General features: G+C 35.4%; 1 protein-coding gene across 3 annotated transcripts in view; it reads right to left on the bottom strand.

Moving 5' to 3' along the window:
• The window catches only part of Phf14 (PHD finger protein 14), a 127,008-nt gene that overhangs the window by 51,000 nt on the left and 56,045 nt on the right, over positions 1 to 19,963 (bottom strand). For all 3 annotated transcript variants that reach the window (XM_075953871.1, XM_075953869.1, XM_075953870.1), the window contains 2 exons: positions 12,306 to 12,356; positions 12,074 to 12,195 (listed from right to left, as the gene is read on the bottom strand). In XM_075953871.1, coding sequence (XP_075809986.1) covers positions 12,074 to 12,195; positions 12,306 to 12,356 — 173 coding nt within the window. The remainder of the gene's footprint in view (positions 1 to 12,073; positions 12,196 to 12,305; positions 12,357 to 19,963) is intronic.

The following is a 19,963-nucleotide window of genomic DNA, read 5'->3' as shown; positions in this document are numbered from 1 at the left end:
AAAAGCCATGAGTGTTCTGAGCTCAGTGGGCTGTTCTGTAGGAGTTTAGAAGGCAAGACTGCTGAGAGCACCTTAAAGATTCTACCAGGGATGTTTGCTGTTCTGAGTGGAGAATCTGTGGTTTGCTTAGTTGGGAAGAATCTTGTGACTCTGTGGGACACCAGAACCACTGAAGTGAAACCTTCATTTGCTGGGACAACTGATCTTGCTCAGCTGGAGCGAAGAAATCAGCACTGATGAAGAAAAAAGTACCATGGATTTCCCTAGGAAGGAGAAATAGAGAACTCCTGGGTGAAATGGGGGCAGGGTGGGCAGATGGGAACTTGAGGGAGTGGGTTGGGCTGGCTGGGCATGGAGGTGGGTTGGCAGCTGGATGGAGGGGGAGGGTAAGAAAAGAGGCATCTTGATGGTGAGACCATTTTGGGGTTAGGGAGAAACCTGGTGCCAGGGAAACTCCCAGGAACCCACAAGGATGACCCCAGTTAATACTCTTAGCAAAAGTGGAGAGGGTACCTGAACTAGCCATCTCCTGTAATCAAACTGGTGACTACCCTAATTGTTACCAGAGAGTCTTTATCCAGTAACTAAAAAAAGCAGATGCAGAGATCCACAGCCAAGCACAGGGCCATTCCTCATGGAGACCTCCTGTGGAAGGGGAGGCAGGATTGTGTAAGTGGGCGATGGGGGTAGGGGGTATCAAGGTCATGATGAAGGAACCCACAGAGACAGCTGACCTGAGCTCCCGGGAACACAGGGACTCTGGACCAACAGATTTATTTTTCTACAACTATGACACTTGGTACCATTAATTTCCATGTGCTTGTCTGGGTTTTCAAGCCAGAGTGATAAACCTTAGTCCAGATGACCATCAGTTCTCTACAGTTTCCTAGGCAATGATTTCTAACTGTCACAGCATCACTCCTATGAGAAACAGTTAAAAATAGCTAGTCTTTTAATGAAGAGACTGAATAAATGTAGATTATAAGGCTACTTAGGAATTTTCTCTGTTTTTTTCTTCACAGCAGTCCAGTGTGCCTGCTCAGCACCAAGGGCACAGTGAATTCACATCACTAACAGGTGCTTATGTAATCTGTAGTTGAAGCTATAGAGTTTCATAGAGCTACACTACATAATATCTTAGTTTTATATAGACAACAGTTTGAATGAAATTAAAGAAGTTGATGAGTTTCTAAACAAAACCTAAGTCCTTCCATTAAGACATTTGGGAGAAACAGCAATAGCTAATGTTCATCAGCAAACAGAATCTAATTCCACCAGAGTTCTTAGGAAAAAAAAATGAAGTTTCCTGCTGAAATCTTTGTTAGAGGAAAAGAAAGAACGGGTAGCATTGTAGCTAAGACACTCCAACTTTCACAAAGTACTATTATTGTAACATTCTATGGGCAAAAAGATAAAAGAATGTTCAGTTAATCTGATGCACTGCTTTCATAAAAGGAGACACTAAAATTATGCACATACGACAAACTCTTTTTTTTTAAGTAGTTATGTGATGGGGCACATAATGAGGTTTTCCATATCAACAACAAACAAAAATGTGAGGTAAGTGCCTTACAAACTGCAGTCTGTCGAGTTAACTCATCCAGTTATATCTGCTCTGCTTCCGTAGGTATAAGTTAGCTCTGTCCTGCCTAACGTGTGACAGGATAGGATAATGGCATTTATTCCCAACACAAATGTGAATCTCAATGTTATCAGGTAGCCGTCTTTTAGACAAAGGGGTCCGCGCAAACAATCTCACTGTTTGAGTCACAGGTAGCAGGTTCAGTCTGTGTAATAATTTAAATAAAGCAATAAAGCTTTTCTAATTTGTTGAAATGCCATTGATGATCACAGTTACTTGCCAAAAAATGTGAGCCTATTTCCACCTTGTCTGAAGGTCAGAGAGTTTCAGCTTGCTCAAAGTTGTATTCCACACCTAGATTTAGATTAGAGAGTTCTGCTCTCTCTGTCAACAGGTGTGGCTAAGACCTTGTATTTCAGGTAAGAGAAGTACAGCTGTTTCTACCTCAAACAAAAGTCTAAGGACTTAACTAAATTCCTATTCCCTTAGGGAGATAACAATGAATTCCACTCAGGAAGTGGTTTGCCTAAAGAATGTTTTGGTCCAGAGTGTGTGTATTACTTGTCTTGTTAGAGCAATAAAATGTCTAACTAAGAATGTAGCCCACAACCTTCAACTGGTGTGTCCATTTCCTTGTATCATGCTAATGCAGCTTTTTTCTCACTCTTACCTTTTGGAGTTGGAGTATTTTAAGCAAATGGAAACTAAACACAGGCGACTTGAGTATTCACTGGAACTCCCTCCCAGTACTATCACATGTTTCTGTTTGTTTTTTTCACTGGCATCTTCCTTCTCTTTACTTATTTTTCTAATCCCCATGCCCCTACCCTAGTAAGTGATATTTTTGTCGAAGCTGGTCTCTGATTAAAAAAAAAAAGAAGAAGAAGAAGAAAGAGAGAGAGAGAAACAATGCTAGAAAAGGCAACCTGGACATTACAACTGAGGTAATGATTCTGTTTGGTAAAGCTAACATACAATATAAAAGGGGGAAATGCACATTTCTAAATATTTTTATTAACTGACTTTGAAAACAGATTCTTATAAAATTCAGTGCTTGGTTACTCTTTCCCTACATTTCTAACCTAACTTTGGTTTCTTTTTAATGAAAAAAAGGAAAGTCAGCAAAACAAAATGCCACCATTAAATCATGTTGCAACATTTTATGTCAAAAATGTAATGGGAAACGCACACATCTAGGGAAAGGTTACTGCTCTTCCAGAACATCTCACTCACTTCATGCTCATCCTTTTACATAACTGTGCAGGCACTGATGGTTCTCTCTCTCAATTTAATGTGGCATTTGAAGGATTATGGCATTTTCAGGAAAGCACAGAGCAGTGACTTTGGTGGCTATCTGGCTGAAAGTAAGGCTGTGATTGAGAATAACTGCTGTTTACAAGCAGTGGTGAACGCCAGCTACTGAGCCGCCTTACAACACCCGCCCAATACTGGGTTCTGCATTTTCTTAATAAAACGTGAGGTCACTCTAGAAAACGAGAACAAAATACGAGGGAGCTCTTTTCACAAAGGTAACTGCTGTATACAGGGGCCGCCTATATTTATCTTTAAATTATATTAGATGCACTATAGTATGAAAAGCTAATCATGTAATTGTTTCTGGAAACTGTTCCATCTTTAAGAACTAAAATGAAGAGCAATCTCGTGTCACCCAGTAAAGTCGTAGCAATACAGGCAATAAAGATATGCAATACCTAATCAGATAACGTAATTCATGTTTATCTATAAACATTTCATTGTGTTTTTAAAAATCAGCTTATTTTGTTTTCAAAAAAGATGACAGCTTGTCAAGTTAAAGCAAAATTCTACTACAAACCTTTTTATTAACAATAAATGAGAAGCAAATGCCTTATAATTGTTGGACCAGGGCGTCCAATCACCGAGGAAGAGTCGCCCCAAGAGACCATCTCTCATATCACAGCTGATGTAAAAGCATGAGGATTTTATTAATTCTGTCATGACAGGGTCTTCCAGCAGTCGGGAGGCTAGAAGACCCTGAATGTCTGGTACAGGGTATTTTAAAGGGAAAAAACACAGAAGGAAGGGGTTTCTGGGGGTTGTTTTTTAACTATTATGATTGGCTTATTCAAAAAGGCTATTACCAATAATTGGCTGGAGAGCAGTTGCCAGATCAGATGAAGTAAAGGGAAACTTCTGAGGGTCACTTTTCCCCTTCCCAGGGACCAAGTCAAAACATCAGTAACTGAGTCAACACCTAAGGGTTATCTTGCCCCTATTCAGGGAGATGGAAAGTTCCCAACATCTCAGTATGGGCATGCATAGCTGTTAAGGCCTTGGTTCCCAGGGGAGGAGGGGAAGTACTGAGAATTGTCAGAAATGGCTTCAAAATTGTCTTAAAGTTCTACATAATTAGCTCAGACTTTTGACAAAATATAGTCTGTAAAATATATAAGATCAAAATGAGAAAAATATATTATGAGTTGATAATATTAAAAATAGTAATCACCAAAATTTTTTTTGTATTCAGAATTTCTTACAGCTGAGAAACATTTCGTATATCCAAATTTCTCTTCCTTACACACAATATTACAAAATTATGGAATGTGAGACTTAAAGGGTATTTTCAAACCAATTTTTGGGGTAGGGCAGATAACTCACTTGGTAAAGTACTTGCTGTTCAAAAATGAAGAGCTTAATTTGACTCCAGAGCTCAATCAAAATCTCTTTCGTTGCTCTCAACTCTGTCCTTTCTCCAACTCACTATCCTGTTCCCTCAGTTTCTCCTCCACCTTCCCTTCTCCCCTCGCAAGACCAACTTTTGTGAGGTGCATCTGATCTGCAAAGTTCACTTATAAAATCAAAATAGTGACACTAAACTCTTGAGTAAACTTGTTTTGCATAAAGTAGCAACTAATTATTTCCCTCTCTAAAGCTCAGCATTATATTCAAGTTTCTTTAACATACAGCAATGATGCTTTATTCCTAATACAAAAGAACCACAGAGTATTTTTAAATGTGAACATAATTCACATTACTAAAACTTTAGAAAGTGAAAAATTTCCCAAACAGCAATTTTAATAAATTAGATGCCATTAAATGTGTATGTTATGTAAGCGAGCTAAGGATGTATGCATGTGACATTTAATTGCATATACTACAAGTACAATGTAATTATATTAGTTGACTTTGGAAATGACGATGAACCTTAAAGTTTTCTAATATGTAACTAGCTTCTCAAATATCAAGTTCCCAGAGAAGCACAGTAAAGCCCCATTCCCATCATTAGTGCTGTGTTCCCTATTCAATATAAAATACAGGTAAAGAATAACACAATGACATATAAAGTTAAACGAACAGTTAGACTATTTTAATAAATGCTTAACTAAAAAACAATGCTTAAAAGCATAAGGTTCTAGCACTCACTTAACTGAAAAAAATAAAGATAGTCTAGTAAGCAAGCAAATAAAAAAATCAAAATCAGCATGAAATGAGTACCATCACCTAGCCTGTAACAAATATATTTATCAAAGCCAAGTTTTTTTGTTTGTTTGGAGACAGAGAATCACTATGTGGGTATGTAACTTAGACAGCACTCCACTACTGATCCTCTTGCCTCTGACTCTCACATGCTAGGGTTAAGAGTTTCTGCTACATGCTTGGACAAGTTTTAAGCAACAGTGAACTGAAATGTAAAGTACCCAGCATTTTGGAATTTGAAGCCAGATGGTGCAAGTTCGAATTCATTACTTTTTAGTTATACAACTTCTGGGAAGTAACCTGACTTTGCGCCTTAGTTTCTCACCAAGACCAAGTCAGTGGCAATAACTGCCTACCTTACTGGGTAGCTAAGATGAACATGTAGAATGTGAGATCATGCAAAAAGTACATGTTTTATTATAGTAATTCTTTGTATATGTGCAACATCTGCCATTTCCTAATCATGTGTTATATCATCACATTTATTGTTCCAGACAACCTACATAGCAGGCGTTATTATCTATTAGTTTTTTTTTTTTTTTTGGTTTTTCGAGACAGGGTTTCTCTGTGGTTTTGGAGCCTGTCCTGGAACTAGCTCTTGTAGACCAGGCTGGGCTCGAACTCACAGAGATCCGCCTGCCTCTGCCTCCCAAGTGCTGGGATTAAAGGCGTGCGCCACCACCGCCCGGCTATCTATTAGTTTTAACAGAAAATTAAATCAAGAGGAGATGAAGGCAAAGTTAACAAGTTACAAACAAACATAGGGTTGAAGCCAACAGGGTGACTGATTATAAATCATTGAATTTACAATACTGCCTCCCAAAATGTAGAAAGAACCTTCAGTTTTTAATAAAAGTCAGGCACAGCTACATAGCAAAAGATCTTGTTTTAAAAATAAAAACAAATTAATATGGATATTTGAGGGGGTGAAAACTTAAGGGGTAAAAATCAGAACCCAAAAGAGGTGTTTAAACAAGACACTGCTTACTCATCAAAGGTCTGACTGACTTTTATGATCTGTTTCTATTGTTGTAGAATAATGAGACACAGAGAGGCTAGAAAACTGCCTTCCATTTGAAGAGGCTTAATCCATCAATTATAAAGCAACATAAAGGGAAGATACTCAAAATGTGGTCTAAAGTTGTTTTAATGATAATGACAACATAAAAATCAAGTATTGTTGGGCACAGTTGCACACACCTATCGATTTCACCAAACAGGAACTAGAAGCAAAACAAGAATCAGTGCCTATTTAAGGCCCATCTGGTCTACATTCCCAGGCCGGCCGAGGTCACCCTGTCTCAAACTTACCCTACATCGTTCCACATATCAAAAGTTAAAAATACAAGAAAATAAAGTTACAATGTGGTCATAATTATAAACCTTTGCTTAAATGCAAACAATTCCTTATGATTCAGCCTAGATTTGGACTATGGGATTTTTCTTCCCCTCTGATATGAACTCTGTTAAAAGAGTTAAGCAAATGACAGTTTTAGGCTATGAGTTATGAGAGGGATCTTGCTATGAAACTTGTGCCTTTTATATTCAATCTACCATATCTACCATGAGAATTAGGAATATTTAATACGTTGTCAAATTTAATAACATAATTTGTTAAAACATGCAGGAAGACAGTTCAGTGAGACTGTTTCAACATAAACAACAACAACAAAGAAAGATGGGAGTCTGGGGCTGACTGAGTTCTGAGTTCACAGAGCGTCTGCCAGCACAAGCCCATGCTTCCTCATCAGCACATTATACATACAATACACAGTCATTCAGAAAAATAATAATTTCTGTATTAGAAGTTTCTAACAAGTCAGTAATGGAGCACGTCTACGACCAAAACAAAGTAAAATTAAGAATTCTACGAAATGTAATTCTAACTTTCCTTAAAGGAAACAAAAGCAAATTATATTTTTAAAGTAATTTGAGTAATCCAGCTTTGGTGGTATTAAGTGACATGAAAATACTGAGCATGGAATAGGGCTGAGGCTGTAACTCAGATGTAGTATGTACCAGGAGGGAACAGGGAAAAATATCTTTGAAAATAATAACTAAATGACAGCCAAAGTTAGCTTCACTATCAGTCAAAACAAATCTCTGAGAGAAAAACTCAATTATGATACAGGAAATTTACCATCCTCCACACTGGTTAGGACAAAAAACTTAATTAAAAATTTAAAAACTTAAGACTCATTAGATTAATATTTGAAATAAAAATGTATTATACATAAATTCTGGTGTCCCTAATAGTATATGATACAATCAAATTTAGATTAAGAAAAAGTATCTAGAAGCAAGACATTTAAAATCTGAAGGAAATAAAAGTGCTCATAGCATTATTTAAGCATCATGCTAACATTCTAACTTTGTAGCCAAAATGGTCCAATATCAATATAAACTGCCACTTACTCAAATTAAATTCCAGCATACATTTAAGAGTAGAGAATTAGCTGTAAAACTGAAACAGTGTCAGGTTGTCTTCTATCCTTATGCTTCTGATTAACAACTATATGAAAAATAAAATAAAAAGTACCAGCTTAAGAGAATTCACAGATAAGAAACTTTTTTTTTGGTAGAAACTTTTGTGCTCTCTCTCTCTCTCTCTCTCTCTCTCTCTCTCTCTCTCTCTCTCTCTCTCTCTCTCTCGGTCTCATATTGTGTTTACCTAATTAATGCTAATTATGAGGCATATAGTTCATCTTGCTCTCAGTTTGATAGAAGAATAAAAAGTTCATGGAGAAGACATACTTTCTTGGCTCTAAAGTTTATCTTTTGAAGAATCAAATACTTTGAAATACAAGGATTACAACATGTCTACTCTTGTATGGATGTATCAGGTTCCTTTCCTTATCTCATACACATACAAGTGTTCACTGTACTTCATCTACTAAGTATGTATTTTTATATAGTGACCCAATTTGTTTTTAGATTCATTTATAATCATAGAGATTTTATTTAAAAGAGCCAATACTTATATGAAGCTTATTAAGTATCTATGATTCATTTATCAAGAATTTCTGAGCATAATAGATGGAAATAAAAGCAAATTAATTACTGGGAAGTGGGCAAGGTAAATATAGAACATTATCAAGGCAGATATATGCTTAGAGAGATACCATCTTTTAACAAGCCTCATGTAGGCCTTTAGCATTTAAACAGAACATTTTTGAGAACATAAAGGAATATAGTTTTAACGAGCAAGTTCTCAGGTAATTTTTAAGTTTAAAGGCCAGCCTGGTCTACGAGAGCTAGTTCCAGGACAGGCTCGAAAGCTACAGAGAAACCATGCAGCAACAACAACAACAAAAAAAAAAAAAGATGGTAAAATGGAAGTATTGTTTAAAAAAATTCCAATTCCACAAGATTGCTTTAAATATAAGTTAAATATTTTAAAGATCTTGATAATTGTCATATTTCTCTCAGCTGGTGAAATTATTTTAATCTAATCATTTTAGAAAATACATAATGACAAATTCTAAACTTCTTTTTGTCCCCCATATTCTATAAATCTTTTTGAACAAAACTAGAGTATGTATAATTTCTGATATTTATACATATTTTCAGAAATACTTACTACTGAAAATGCATCTGCCCATTAACAACACTCACATAAACATCCTTTGCAATGCTATACTAGATTACTGTCTTAATAGCTACATAGAATTTTGCAACCATTTAGCACTTAATCACAAGATACCTAAAGCAAAGTACAATTCTGTTCAACTACAATAGAGGGGAAAAACTAAAGCACAAAAATGCTAAGTAATTTGTCCAACACCTGAGAAAAATTTACAGACAAAGCAGGAAATAACAGCTGGGATCAACTAATTATGGCTGACTGATAAAGTGCAAATATGAAATAACCTGAAAAATTATACATAAAAACTCAACATTAAAACATTAACACTGAGAACAGAAAATAAACATGAAGGACTTTAGTGTACAGCCTGAATTACAAAGAGGTATCGTTTTAAATTCAAAGCAACCAACCCTACAGAGTTATGGATGTTAGTTCATAGGAACTTGAGAAAATAACAAACTACATTCAGTAAAATAATTTGAGGATCCCAAGGCACTTAAGCTTTACAGGAAAATCTAAAACAAATACAGTGAGAAATATGTCTAATGAGGCACTGAGAGATGTTTTGTATATGTATGTTGGAGTGACGCACGTAAGTTTGCGTGTGGATGTTTGGATGTGTATACGCAGGTAAGCCAAGAGTGAGTGCTGTTTGTCAGGAGATCTGCTGTCTACTTTGGTTTACACTTGTTTGTCTATTTATTTGAGACAATGTTTTGCACTGAGATCTGAAGTCCCGTGGTAAAGTTATAGCAACAGTAGGTCAGTGAGCTCCCAGACCTGCCTGTCTCTTCCTCCCTGTCAAAGGATTATATGCAAAATCCTGCACAACCCCACAGCCAGCCTTTTTGAATATCACAAATCCAACTTAATTTTGCTGTGTTAGTATGTCACGTACTCTACTGATTTAGCTCTCTGCTCTTAAGTATATTTTTACAAAAAATAAAGACATATTTAAAAGATCATTAATGAAGCCATGGTTCAATACCAATGATTACAAATAAATAAATTAATATGTATTCAAATAATAAATTGAATATGCTAAAATTAGAGTTGAAAATAGAAAGTAAGCATGATAAAGGTACAATATGATCACAAAAATGATTTTGCAGGCCTTTTCAAACAATAATGGTGACAATTATAAAATAAATGAGACGCCAGGCAAACTAACATATATTAGTATAAAATTAATTTACTAAGCAGATGGAATTCTACATAAAAATTTCAATCCAAGAACAATAGTGCCTAATCTGAACATATTTTGTACAATAAAAATAACATTACAACTAAAAGCATTTGTGATATTACGTCATACCCACCTTAATCTCAAAATATTAATAAAATCACCTTAACTGCTTCTTTATCAATTTCTGTTCCATAATTACAGGTAATTTATGCTCCCTTCTCTTAATAAGGTAAACCCCAAAAAGCTACTTTTTCATCAATTCTACAAAAACATATTTTTGCCTTCCAAGAGACTGACAAAATTTCAGATACTGCATATTGCAATAATGTGATTAGGAATAAAAAGTTTATAATAGAAAGTCATGAAATAAACAAGGCATATAGCTCAAAAATCTTATCAACTCTAGAAAAATATGAAACCTATTTTTTACTTTATTTTTTTTATTTATTTATTTTTTGGTTTTTCGAGACAGGGTTTCTCTGTGGCTTTGAAGCCTGTCCTGGAACTAGCTCTGTAGACCAGGCTGGTCTCGAACTCACAGAGATCCGCCTGTCTCTGCCTCCCGATTGCTGGGATTAAAGGGGTGCACCACCACCACCCGGCTAAAACCTATTTTTCAAAAGACAACGTTTGGAACTGCACTAGAATAAAGTCGTTTTTGAAATAAAAATGGTTTTCATTTCTAATGTTAAATATATCCAAAAATAACACATCCCTGTAAAAATCTAATGATCCTAAAGTAAATTCATCGGACCCAATGGAGTATCTCCCAGAGTAGGATAGGATAGTCTTGTGTATGGGTGCAAACAGCTGGGGGACAGTCGCCAGCACTAAATCTTACACAATCTCAAGCTCATCCATCTCTCCCACCTTACCTCCAGCCCCCAGGAAGTTACCTTTGCTTAAATTCTGTTAATTATATGAGGCTGCCATTTGAAAAAATGTTCATAGTAATATGTACACGCTATGTTGTATTTATGCTTAGGAGATCACTTTTGATAGTCTTCAAAAATTATAATAAGAAGACAAGTATTCCAGTGTATTTCTTAAACTTGGGAGAACTTAGCCATAAACGGAGTTAATCTTTACAAGCTCATACAAGGAAATTGTTCCTACAAGGTAAGGAGTTGCTTCAAAGAAATATTAGCTAGTAAAGTTTCCTAATGTTTTACTTTTTCAGTGGCATTTTTACTTTCTTCTATTCTTCATCAGTAAAAAGCAAAAAAACAAAAAGCCTGATAACTTTCTATTTTATATTCAATTACTTATAATTTTGAATTAACACAAACAGAAATTATATTCTTAGTGACTGAAACACATGACAGCATTTTAAAAGTAAATACTAACTCATACAATACAAATATGTGTTTTATCAAATTTAAGTTCGTTCTTTCTGAAATTTTACTTTCTTTTTCCCCAGTTAACGGAATATAGACCTGCTAAACACAGTTTCTGAAGGAACTCTGAAAACTCTCCCGTCCATACTGTGTGACCCTTTGCATCGCTGTCCTTTGAAGAACTAATAACTCTGAATGAGCACCTTTTGCTTTCTACCCTGCACCACCACCACACTCAGCACTTTGGTAGTTCATTCTTTTAGCCAAGGATGCAAATGGCTAACATGGGAAGTCTCTGAACCCTGAGTGGCCACTGAGCAGCACCAGCCGGGGTTCCTGGGAGGCATCATGTTCTACTTAAAAATTTTCAAAAATATAAAACAAAATAAACAAAGAAGAAAATCAAACAAAAAAATCAAGTCTATCTAGGCCATCTTTTCACCTTTCTTTATTTCATAACAGAGAAGCATTTAACACATTTATTTTGGAAAGCAATAAGGAACTGCTAATTAAGTTGTTGCCAATCAAAGTCTGTAATAACCAATGTGAGAAAACTTCAACTTTTATGACACACTAAGAGACTTTAGAAACTCTCCGATCTGATGAGATAAAATAATCATCTTAGTCACATCAAACACTTTTGCAGCTTCTTTATATAAAGCATTACCAACTTATTCTCAAGAGAAAAGGAATTCTCTTGCTCAAAATTCATATTGTCAATCTGATTTATATCTAAGTCTGGAGCATAAGCATATATAGCAAATAAATAAAGTTTATACAATCTATTTCTGAAGCACCACTGTCACTAGGCAATATTTTATAAAGGACTTGTTTGGTAATTATTTTGTACTGTATCTGGTATTTTTAAAAGATGATGGACAATTGACTTTAGCCCCATAAAGACAAAATCTCAGCGTTCGATTTACCTGACGAGATTCTCATTATCTCCAGTCCCTTTGCAGGTTGCACATTCAGTTCTTAGGTCTTCCGCCTTGGGCTTCTTTTGCAACACAGATTGCCTCTGCCTTCTTTCTCTAGGAACTCTTTCCTGCCATGAGAAAACCAAAAACACTCTTGAGTAGGATGAAAACGGAAAACACCCAAAGCAAGACAGTCTCCTCATGTTCAGACAAGTAAAGAGAACTAACTCATTCGAACCTCATGTTTTTCTTCCTCTGGAACAAAGCTTCGCTTTCGTCCTCTGGTTCTCTGGAAAGAAAACCCATAAAGATATTTAAGGTTTAAATCATGATAAACATAAATATTCTCTGTTAAGTTTTATGGCTTAAGTTATAGTTGGAAAACTGGTGTTTCTAATTGTTAGATTACTCAACTGCTTGTTGGTAAAATTGTGTCATTAATTATAACTTTTTAAAAAATACACAAATATTTCATAGGGAAAGAAACTAATTTTCCAAAACTATTCTAAAGGGTTTTCTTCAACATTTCATACTTATATCTATGATTTACTCGGAGCATTTAATTTTTCATATCTTGTCACAAATCACTTCTACAACTAAAACACTGAAACTGGAATAATATCATATCTATTATTTTCCCACATACGTGTCTACGCATACATGTTTGTGCAATAAAAAAATTCCCCAAGTAGTCATAAAAAAGGTGGAAAGCAAAAACTTCACAGTTCCCAACTCTCAGATAAAATAAGACTAAAATGATTTAGCAAAACATTTATAGTCTTTATTTTGGACTGTATTCATCATTTGAAAGAAAGCATTCCCATGTTTAAAAGTAATAGAAGCCTATCTGCAGCCTGTCTGGTTGGACTCTCCATCCTACAAAGCAACTGCCTCTGAAAACTGAAAATGCCCACCTGCGGACTACTAGAGGCGACGAGACAGGGGTGCCACCTAGATTTTACTATACAGTTGAGATTTAAAAAACATTTATTTCAATGTTAGATAGGTACCAAATAATTCTGAATATAACTCTCTTCTAATATGCATCAGTGCATATTACAATGTGCATCAATTTTCTAAATGCATCAGTGCTGTCTTAACCTTCAGTTTTCAGAATATCTAGTCCCTTGCACCAATGTACAATCTCATATTGTCTAACTTCCCACCAGTAACCCAAAGCCAACTGAAGTCATTAAAGACAAGCTATGGAGCAATTTGTGTTGCCTGTTGGTCTCTTTTAAATACATTATTGAATAATTTAAGAAAAGATAATATTCTATCCAGGAAAGAGCTTCAAATGCAGGCCATATTAAATGAGTTTTTCCTTCTTTTAAATAGGCAGCGTCTTGCTCCTCAAACAATCACCACCCACTGACCATACATACAAATGTCCCACGGGCACCTGATTAAAATACAGAATTTGTAGGCTCATTTCAGCACATTGAATTAGAGTCTTCCTTTTACCAGCTACATGAAGTTATACATGTTAACTTTAAGGCCATTGTTACAAAAAAGCTCTAAGTGTTGACAGTGACGTCGCCGGCCTTTACAGTTTATGATTACATCTTAGCATGCTTTCCCAGTGCTGACAGTGACGTTGCCGGCCTTTACAGTTTATGACTACCTCTTTGCATACATTCCCTTTCTTTCTACAACAGTTACTACTCAACTTCAAACTTGAAAGGACCATGTTCTGTTCACCTTTCTATACCCAACTAAACGCAATACAATGTTTATTCCATCCAAAGACTCAGAAATTTTGTTTGAATAAAATAAATAATAAATGGGTCATTTAAAACTAATAAATGATTGCACTACAACATACGTAATACAAACACAACATTTTGCAAAAAGTTTCAACTATTTTTCACTTTTATGGTACTCATTTAATTATCACAACTTTCATATATAGGCCATTTCAGTAAGGTTTCAAAATGGTAAAGTCTATTAAAGAGAAAATATTTAAATTACTCATCTAAATTCCACAAACTTCTGTACACAAGGCTCAAAAGTTTTCATAACACTTATTGTGGGGAGAGGGGTAGCCAAGTAACTATAATTCATCTAGCTTTGAATGATTTTCTCAGCCAGTTAGATCACCTGGCTCTTGGTCCTGTCCACAGTATAGTTACTTAGTAAAATGAGATAAAACAGACACCAAAACTATTTGAATGGTCCTGAATACCATAATCTAGTTTTCATTTTTAATCATTTTAGCAGACTGTTTTCCTAAACTAATGTTTAAAGATATTCACCAAAAACATTACTCAAATTCTCAACACTGCAGTCTTAGCATTATTATTACCTGAGTAAAACTAGCAAAAACATCAGTAGACTCTGGGATATGTCATTCTTTCTCAATTAAAGCCTACCACTGGCAGGACAAATAGAACAATCAAACATATAAAATGCAATAAATCCATTTATGTTAGTTTAAATTTTTTTAACTAATAAAACAAATGAATACTATGTACCGCCCCTTTGTTTAATAAATAACATGTGAAGAAGAATAAACATTAAATTTGCTAATTCCCCTCACCAAAATAATGACGCAAAAGAAGCAGTGTTCTCTGGAAAACACTAGGATCAGTCAAGACTGTGAAAATGTACTGTGACTGCTGTATTCACTGTGTTTAAAAATACATTATTTAAATGCAAAATTTTACGAGTCATGGGAAATAAAAATCACAGGACTTCAAAGGAAGTAAAGCCGAAGCACGTGTGAAGAAAGACTAGGAAAGGACAGGTCTCAACGCCCTCGGGCACCAGATGCACAGAGCATAAAGAAATGAAAAACAAAATCAGAAAGCTTTCAAGCTACATTAAAGTTATTAGAAAACACGCCCAAAAGTACAAATATCATTTTTAAAGTAACTTCAAAAGGCATGCGAACACTCTCATTTATTTGTTTCAAAAGCAATTTCTTTGCCTAAAAGGAAGAAGATACTTTCCACATAAAAACATTGCAAAGAAAACATCTATGTAATATAGGCCTTGGAAGGAAGTGCTACCACGCTGCCTTTGCAGTAAAGTCACAGCATCATCCATGAAACAGAAAGAGTAGGAGGGAGATTAGGACCATTCCCAGCATTTGAGTCCATGAGTCTACAAGTATCAAACTAGAAACTACAACAATAATTATGGGAAAAAATTAAGGACAAATATGAAAATAGATTCACACATAATATACAGATCTTCTAAAGTTTCAACTAAAGTTTAATTAACAAGACTCTTCTCAAATATGTCATATTTTAATACCTTTTCTATGGTCAAACTAGCATTTAAAAACTGCTATAAGAAAAACGTTAAAACAATTTTTAAAAACAGATTTTGTGACATTTCAACAAGCATAAAACCCACAAGTTCAACACTGGTAAGGAAGGGATGTAATGAAGCATGTGAGCAAAGCTGAGTTAAGGTTAGTTAGTTAGTTAGTTAGTTAGTTAGTTAGTTAGTTGAATAGCTTAACTTGGTTGAGTTACTGTGCTGACTGACTAGTTTTATATCAACTGGACACAAACCAGACATTTGGGAAGAAGGACCTTCCATTGAAAAAGAATCTCAACAGATATGGGCAAGAACGTGGTGCATTTTCTTTGTCGATGTTTGAGGTGGAGACTTGAACATGCTAGGCAAGTACTTGACCAATAATCAGGATATGTAAGTAAAACTCTAATTTCAATGAAAGGGAAAAAGGAATATAAATAGAAATGTCATTTTAAAACTATGTCACACAGTAAAAAAAACAGAGATAAAATATTTTCTCTTAAAATATCAATAAGCAATAGGAACACAAATGTAAATCAACACTGGTAAGGAAGGGGTAAGATATTACTATACACTTAATGGCTATATTAAAAAGACAGATAATAACAAAGGCTAGAATATGAAATGAGACCTCATCTACTCCTAACAGAAAGCAGAAGCATCCTGAGAATTAATAATATGGTTTATAACTTCTAGTAGGGCAGTCTTTAATCCCAGCACTTGGGAGGCATAGACAGGTAGATCTCTGTGAGTTCGAGGCCAGCCTGGTCTACAGAAGGAGTTCCAGGACAGGCACAAAGCTATAGAGAAATCCTGTCTCGAAAAATGAAAACAAACAAACAAACAAACCAAAAAAAAAAAACCTTGTAGATAATATCTAAAAATGGGTCCTTGGTCCATCCAAAATCTACGAATATTCATGGTAACCTGACTAATACCAGCCAAAAAGCAAAACGTACCAAAATTTCCATCAACACTTAAGTGAAACATATAAATGATTACAGAGGGAGAATTGTGTAATAATAGAAGGTAAAGTATAGATATATGCCAAAATATGAATAAATCTTGAAGGTGAAGGCACACGAATTTCAAGAAACTAATCTGTGGTTTACATAAAATTCCCAAAGAGACAAGTCTATATCAATTAGACCAGTAGCTGCACAGTTTGGGAGATTGCAAGAGAGAAAAGGCAGTCACTATTAAAACATACAAAATTCTGAAGAGTAAGATGATAAAAGTGAGCCTGAAATTGTGGTAATAGATACATAACTCCACAAATGTACTAGAAACCACTGAATTACATATATTTTAAATATATGAATTAATGGCATTTGAATATTTCATTTGGTCCATTATTTTTTAAATCAGTCAAAGCTAAACAGTAAACTGTTGTAAACATTAAAATATAATAAATTAATCTCCCATTACTGCTTAATGGCTAAATTTTATACTTAAGTCATATATATAAAAGCTAAAAGACCAGTTGCAAATCTGGCTCTATTTTCCATCAATTATAAAATGAAGTAATTAAGGACTATAAAATCCATCTAATATCTCCTATCTCTTAACAGGAAAGCATTTCATAAGTATGAACTAACTACAACCCTATTAGAATTGTCATATATATATACATACATATATATATATGGCTTCAAGTAAAAATCATCAAGTGTTATCATAATTTCCCATTAGTTTTAAATGTTCAAACAAATATAAAAATATTCAGATATACTTGTTCCTATCACTGCTTAAAGTAAAACAAATCCAGTATCTCAGATTTCTACATAATTTTCTTGGGCTAAAATCTAAGTTTTGGAGAGTTTACAATCTATTATAGAGATGCTGGGGGAACAATATATTGGTTCTTTGTTCAACTCTTAGAGATCATCCATATTCCTTAGTTCATAATCCTCTTCCTCTACCACCAGGGGCAACACTGCTTCCCTTCTAAATCCTTGCCTGTGACCACATCTCTTAGATTGATGGCAAAAGTCCTATCTTTTCAGGTACTTATTTGTTTAGATTAGAGCAACACAATATTCCCAGTTAATCCCCACACCCCAAGGTCTACTAACAAAACCATTTCTGTAAAAGCCCATTTCCCAAGGAAATGTTTTCACAAGTTCTAACCACTATGTCTTGAGTATCTTGGGGCAGGTGTGTCATTTCTCTACCTAATAGACTACAGGACTCAAATGCAAAACTAAATACATGGTTAAAGGTATCATGATGGGGGAGAGTCTTCTGTTTTGTGTTAATTTCATTGGTTAAATAAAGAGACTGCCTTGGCCCTTTAATAGGACAGAAAATTAGGTAGGCAGAGTAAACAGAACAGAATGCTGGGAGAAAGAAGCTGAGTCAGGAGTCGCCATGATTCTCCCATTCCAGGCAGAGGCAGGTTAAGATCTTTCCTGGTAAGCCAGCTCGTGGGCTACACAGATTATTAGAAATGGGTTAGATCAATATGTAAGAGCTAGCCAATAAGAGGCTAGAGCTAATGGGCCAAGCACTATTTAAATGAATACAGTTTCCGTGTGATTATTTCGGGTAAAAAGCTAGCCATGCGGGCAGCTGGGTGCCAGGAACGTAGCCCCTCCGCTCTCCCACAACAGTATCATACCATATACAGAATGGGCATTTAGAATATAAGTGAGTAGGAAGAGTGCTTGCCTAACATAATAGAAAGTTCTCGGTTTAGTTCTCCACACCATATGAAATGAGGTATGGTGGTATGTCTGAACATGGTCCAAGAATAGAGTCATGTGAGGAAATTCTGAGTGCTTGTGAGAAGAGGCCAAGAAAATAAGACAAGTATCTTGTCACCCCAGTTTCTTCAATAACACCAAATGTTCTTAGAATGTATTTTCATGCTTCTTCCAGGTGTAGCGGATAAAAGTGAGTTGACTTTAGATTACTCATTACAAGGGGCTACTGTTATTTTATATGCCTCTATGGGAAACATGTTTCTGCCACGTTCAGTTTGTCCTTGAGATTTTGTACAGCTTGAACTTGTGAGAACTTTATGCACAAGATTCTTCTTAACCCTTGAAGTATAAATTGTTTATTGCTCTGAATAAAGTTGACTGCTGCGTGAGCCTTTTTTCCACCTCATTGTTAGGCTCCATTCTCTAGCAGTAAGCAGTGGTACACACTTGAGAGTTAAAAGCAGGAGGTTCAAAAGTTCAAGGTCAGCCTTTTGAGATAGGAAACCCTGTTCTCAAAAATATTTGTAAATGGTGCGGTTAAAAGTGACTATTAACAAAAATATTGTTTATATTTAAAAATATTTATATTATTCACATGAAGAAGATTCTATTTTTTTTTTAATCTTTTGTTGTTGTTGTTGTTTCTCAAGACAGAGTTCCTCTTAATCCCAGCTCTAGGGAGGCAGAGGCAGGTGGATCTCTGTGAGTTGAGGCCAGCCTGGTCTACAAGAGCTAGTTCCAGGACAGGCTCCAAAGCCACAGAGAAACCCTGTCTCAAAAAAATAAATAAATAAATAAATAAATAAATAAATAAATAAATAAAGACAGACAGACAGACAGACAGACAGACAGACAGACAGGGTTTCTCTGTGTAACCACTCTGGCTGTCCTGGAACTCACAGAGATCCTCCTGCCTCTGCTTTCCAAGTGCTGGAACTAAAGATGTGGGCTACCACCACCCAGTAGAACAAGATTCTTAAATATGGAAAAATCACACAAATTAATATAGGTAAGAATCCTACAGCAGTCATAGGGAAGTGCTACTTCTGGTTTAAATTTAGTAACAGAAAGTTATAACAAATTTCATTACACATTACAAATTAGAAATATCTTGTCAATACTCATTTAAAGCTAACTAGAATTACCACCGAGAGAAACATATGCCTGGCTTTCACATTAACACTACTCGGAGGGACACCAAAGAAAATACCATCTTGGTATCAGAATATAGCACACAAGGAAAAAGATCTCAGATCTCACACCTCTAATGCAAGTATTTGGGAAGCAGAGGCAGGCAGAGTTCCAGGACAGTCTAGTCTACATAGTCAGCTCCAGGACAGCCAATGCTACTTAGAGAGAGCCTGTATCAAAGAAAAGGGAAAAGAACAAAACAAAAACAAAACAACGACAACAACAAAAACTGGAAAATGAAATAGAGAGCAATATCTCACTTATTAAGTAAGTGACACAATAACCAAATGTATAAGGACAGTATCATTTGTATTTCCCCTGAATGTTCATGCAGAACACAGAAGAGGACATGAGAAATTCAGACTGCCTAGACCCGACTCCTTCTGTGCTCCTCACGTTGGCATTTGTGCTAAATGGACAGTGCTATCATGCTCTCATAGCTGTGCCCCTGCTTTACTACTCTCCAAACAGACGCATGAAAAATATGCACAATCATGTGAATCAGCGCTAATGACTTTGGGCATCTGTCTATAATATTAAATTTTCAAGGAATGAATAGATAACTCTTTTGACAATTCTTCCAGCTCACTGAAAATATTCGGAGGTCAAAATTTAAAGAATTTGTTAATAAAGCATTTCTGTTTATTATTACTAGGTGGATTGAGGATCTCTTTCAACATGCAACTTTTTTAAGTAAGAGTTCTGTGTGTGTTTTATATTTACATCAGTGGTA

This window comes from Microtus pennsylvanicus, chromosome 19 (assembly GCF_037038515.1).
Source record: "Microtus pennsylvanicus isolate mMicPen1 chromosome 19, mMicPen1.hap1, whole genome shotgun sequence".
NCBI lineage: Eukaryota > Metazoa > Chordata > Mammalia > Rodentia > Cricetidae > Microtus > Microtus pennsylvanicus.
Note: the sequence above shows the minus strand (reverse complement) of the source record. Positions and strands in the feature narration are given on the sequence as shown.